Source organism: Arachis ipaensis, chromosome B07 (assembly GCF_000816755.2).
Source record: "Arachis ipaensis cultivar K30076 chromosome B07, Araip1.1, whole genome shotgun sequence".
In the NCBI taxonomy this organism is placed as follows: Eukaryota; Viridiplantae; Streptophyta; class Magnoliopsida; order Fabales; family Fabaceae; genus Arachis; species Arachis ipaensis.
In genome coordinates this window covers 125,055,336-125,060,172 of record NC_029791.2, presented here as the reverse complement: position 1 = coordinate 125,060,172, position 4,837 = coordinate 125,055,336, and the positions used below count along the sequence as shown (strand labels likewise).

Below are 4,837 nucleotides of genomic sequence, written 5' to 3'. Positions count from 1 at the left end.
TAAAAGAACTTCAAAATTTTCCATAAGAATGACGTTAGTCAATGCCTTCAAAACAATCAACCGAAAAAAGGTTTAAAAGGTATCAGTATTATATTGATAAAGTTAATTAATTTTTAAAAATATTTGGTAATCAAAGAAAATTAGTCAAAAATAATCATAATTTGTCTTATTTAATATTTATTAATAATTACGACAATTAATGAATGTTAAATAACACAAATTTTAGCTGTATTTTTTGTCTCCTTAACATTATCCATTAATTTTTTGTGATATAAATATAAAGTTAAGTATCACTACTATTTATATAACTAAACATAATTATTATCCATAACTAGTATATTAATAAGTATTCTGTCCCCCCCACCCGGCATCACCCCTTTTTCCTGCGAATTTCTCGTCTCTTTCTCTTAATTTCCGCCATTGGTTTTTCCCTCACCCTTCTCCTCTGACTCGTTCTTCTCCTCTTCTCGCTCTCTCAATCCCACTATTCCACTCTCTTTCTTCGCTTTCTTACCTGCTGTCAACGATTGTTCAGCTAACTCTTCTTCTTCTTCTTCCATTAGAAAAAATTCAAAGGAGAGTCTTTCCGTCTGTTGGCCTTTGGAATTGTTCAATTTAAGTCACAAACAAGATCGACTGTGTCTTCATAGGTCAGACTAGTACCCAGTTGGTCAAAGTTGAGATTTTGGATCCTAGTTGAAACTGGGTTGGATCCATTCCTTTGTGCAGTTCAATAATTCCTAGCTTGGAGCTTCAGGATTAACAGTTTGATTGGGTTTCTTTTTTCTGTTTTTTTTTTTTATTTGGGATTGAAGCATCATCATCATCATCATGATGCATTTGGTGCATGTTTGCAATTTAACATAGAGATATAGAAAGTAAAATCCTTTGATTGAATACTTGAATTGGGAAGAGTAAGGTAAAGGATGAAGAGAGGGAAGGATGATGAGAAGGTTATGGGGCCAATGTTCCCGAGATTGCATGTGAATGATACAGAGAAGGGAGGGCCAAAAGCACCACCAAGGAATAAGATGGCTCTTTATGAACAATTCAGTATTCCCTCTCAAAGGTTCAACTCTGGTGTTCTTCCACTCAATCCAAATACTTCTACTACTAACACACCTCCACCTCCAGCATCCTCAACCCAGGTAATTGTTTTGATTCTCTCACTATGGCTTTACTCATAGTCCTATTTGCCTTATTTGTTACTTTATTTATCTGTAAGTTGATGATCATGTGAGGGAACATAAGACTATTTATGCCTTGTTACTTTAGTTGGCACTTAGTGGCTGTTGAGTTTTTATCAACTAACTAGTTGTTTGGATTGTTCTAGTTTTTGGGTGCTTTGCATGTGTAAATTAAGAATTGATTCGTGGAAAAGTTTATGGGCCAGCAACTTTGTTAAATTTCTGGCCAGCATGTAACCAGCAAAGAAAAGTGAGCCATTGGATGAAATCTCACACCCATCTCACACCATTAAAACTATCATTGATGGCTATTTGATGACTACAAATCACAAAATTGCTGGCCCCCTAGCATTCCTCTTGATTCATTTGTTTAATTATTGGATGAACATTTTTTGCAGGGGACTGGTCCTGAGAGAAACTATGCGTTCCCTTATCAATTCCCCCCACAAACTCCTACTCGCCGAGCTGAAAAATATAGTGTTTCTCGCCAATCTGAGGTGGCAAATGGGAATGGTTCATTGCTACAACTCGAACAGAGAAAGAAGGTGGATGAAGATGACTTTAGAGTTCCTGTATATGTTCATTCAAGAATTGGTCTATCTAACAATAAAAGGCGTGAAAGCTTGGATGGGGAAAAGCTCGTTCCATCGAGCTCTAGGTATTTTGGTTCCTCAGTAGCAGGGCAAAATGATTGTGTAAGGAATCCAAAACAACTTGGCTCCTCACTCGTCAATACGAGAAAAGATCGGAGAAGTGAGACCGAAGGTCTTCCACAAGTGAGCACGAATAAGGAGCAATCGGTAGTATTTGTCAGAAAGATATCATTGACAGGAGAGAATATTGACATTTTGGCCAGGCAATCCAAGGTGAATCCAAGTCAAGAGTTTCAAGATAGTCCTCTGTCAAAACATAGCAGATTACGACAGGATGGTGCTTGCACACAGCGCGAAGGCAGAGCTGGGTCACAATCCAATGGCATTGGACACGTTGATGGCGTTGCTGAGTCTACGAGGGAGACAGACAAAGGAAATGTCCCTACAACAAACCAAACCAGTCCAGCAGAGGCTATCAATGACACTGAATGTCGTGATACCAGGACTGGTGGTGCGACACAGAAGAGAAACTTAAACAAAAGTGACAATATTTCCAAGATTTCTGTGGTAGAGAATTTGTCAACTTCAGATTTATCTCCTGATGATGTTGTTGGGATTATAGGTCAGAAACATTTCTGGAAAGCTAGAAGAGCAATTGCCAAGTAAGTATTTTTTGTTGCTTGCAAGTACGATAGCCTTCTTTTGTGGTCCAAAATGTGAAAGATTTATCATGTGTAACTTTTTACATTCTTTGTGTTGGAAACTTCTTAATTGTTCATTCTTCGGAATACTGTATTTTTGATGTGAAACAGAAGAAAAAAGGGTCATCGTTTTGATTTTAATAAAATTAGTCTTCCATGTGTGTTTTTAACTTTTTATTATTTCAAATTGAGTGAGAAAACTTTTTTTTTATGACAAATGACTAGGTATGTAATCTTTGAGAGCAATTGTTATCAGATTTATATCAATACATCCCAACCTTCTGAAAGATGTCAAGTTTAAGATTTCTGTGGAGATATCATATGTATTGAGTTATAGACTGGAAGCTATTCTGCTTACCGGTAGTAAGTGGTCTATGTATCCTCATGTGTACTTCCAAGTTCCAACATGATCATGCCTAGTTCCAAAAGCTTATTGTCCATTATATTTTGATTTGTATGTATCTCAAATCTTCACTGGATAAGTATATGCTATTTTGTTGATTCAACTCCTGTTGTTCTCTACAGCCAACAAAGGGTGTTTGCAGTCCAAGTTTTTGAGTTGCACAGATTGATAAAGGTACTCTCCCGCATAGTTCATTCTAGATCAAAATGGGAAGCTTGTTATCTTATCTCACACCTGCTGGAGTCCATTCATACAGAATTGCAGCTTAAATCTTTTTTGTTTAAACAGGTCCAAAAGTTGATTGCAGGATCACCAGATATTTTGATTGAAGATGCTGCTTTTCTTGGAAAGTCTCCCCCAAAGGGCTCTACGCCTAAAAAACTGGCGATCGAATATGTTGTAAAACCTAGGCAACCGAATCTTAAGCGCAAGGATGAATCTGAGAAGCTACATCATAAAATGGAATGTTCAGCTGAGAATGCGGTTGGGAAAACATCTCTTTCATCTGTGAAAAATGGTAGTCACCCTTCAAATTACACCCCTTTTGCTGGGAACCCATACCAGACAAATTCGGCTGCTGATAGCGGAATGGGTCCGTGGGGTTTCCATCAGTCTCCCGGGCACCAGTGGTTAATTCCAGTTATGTCTCCGTCTGAAGGGCTGGTCTATAAGCCTTATCCCGGGCCTGGATTTACCGGAACTATGTGCGGAGGATGTGGGCCGTTTGCGCCTGCTCCTATGGGTGGTACCTTCATGAATCCTGCATATGGAGTACCAACTTCTAATCAAGTACCTGGGGTTCCACCAGAGACACCCCCAGGCAGTCATGCTTTCTTCCCTCCATACGGCTTGCCAGTTATGACTAAAGCCATGTCGGAGTCAGCTGTTGAACAGGCGAACCAGTTCTCTGCTCGAGGCTCTCAAGGGCAAAATGACCATTCACAGGGTGGGGACGCCAATCCAAGCACAAATAATCAAAACTCAAATAATCTGCCAGATCCGAGAAATGGAACAATATCAAATGTGATGAGATACCAGGTATGCTCTAGGGAGGTTGAATTGCAAGGGAGTTCTGCAACTAGTCCTAGTGAAACGGCGCAAGGGCGAACCGATGCAGGAAGAGATGTGCTTCCTCTTTTCCCAATGGGTCCAGTAACACCAGAGGGTGCCCCTCAGTCTCTTGAAACCGGGCAGCAAACAAGAGTGATCAAAGTTGTACCTCACAATAGAAGAACAGCAACTGAATCAGCAGCTAGAATTTTCCGGTCGATTCAAGAAGAAAGAAAACAGTATGAATCAATGTGAGTGCTGTTTATTGAGCATTTGAGTAGGTAAAACTTAAAAAGTATATACTGCAGTAATATTTTGGGGGGGCCTTGGCATCATGTAACAAGCTATTGTATTTTTTTTTTCCCTTAAAAGAAACTATACACTGGTATGTATGTATGTATGTAGATGTATGTAGCATATTATAACTAGTCAAAATGTAATATACTACTGTAAGCTATTTCTATAAGAACTTCTTGGTCATGCCATAGTAAAAACTGATTAGGTTCTCTTTCTCCCATTATGATGGGAAGGACCTAGGGAGGTACATTTTGACCCATATAGTTTTATCATTTCATGTTTCAATAATCGCATTTCCTCAAAAACATTAGCTATTGTAATGGAAATTCAGAGACAATAGGCTTGTATGTAGTGGACAGTGTTGTAACAATAAGGTTCTGCAGCTGTTGGATATACGGAGGGTACTTTAGAAATACAAGACTTTGAAATATGCTTTCCGGTGCTCCAAAAAGTTGTTTGACGCCAACAATTTTATGATCTTCTGAAAAAAAAAAACTAGATGGTATTAATTGTGATCTTTCACTCTTTATTACTCTCTCTCTTATATTTAATTTTGGTCTCACTTTGAGAGATCACATTGCTTTTCCTCAAAGTGTTGAAAAAACT

At 38.5% G+C, this 4,837-nt stretch overlaps 1 protein-coding gene across 1 annotated transcript; it reads left to right on the top strand.

The window, feature by feature from the left end:
- LOC107606335 (protein EARLY FLOWERING 3) lies at nucleotides 357–4,582 on the top strand. Its single transcript, XM_016308386.2, has 4 exons — nucleotides 357–1,148; nucleotides 1,586–2,442; nucleotides 3,007–3,058; nucleotides 3,173–4,582. The coding sequence occupies exons 1-4, from the start codon at nucleotides 927–929 to the stop codon at nucleotides 4,187–4,189; spliced, it is 2,148 nt and encodes a 715-aa protein (XP_016163872.1). The 5' UTR covers nucleotides 357–926; the 3' UTR covers nucleotides 4,190–4,582.

What these genes read in the sequence shown, in the direction of transcription:
- LOC107606335 (XM_016308386.2), top strand. Translation starts at nt 927, where the DNA reads ATGAAGAGAGGGAAGGATGATGAGAAGGTTATGGGGCCAATGTTCCCG. An exon ending in CTCCAGCATCCTCAACCCAG is followed by an intron (nt 1,149 to 1,585) that starts GTAATTGTTTTG and finishes CATTTTTTGCAG; the next exon opens with GGGACTGGTCCTGAGAGAAA. An exon ending in AGTTGCACAGATTGATAAAG is followed by an intron (nt 3,059 to 3,172) that starts GTACTCTCCCGC and finishes TTGTTTAAACAG; the next exon opens with GTCCAAAAGTTGATTGCAGG.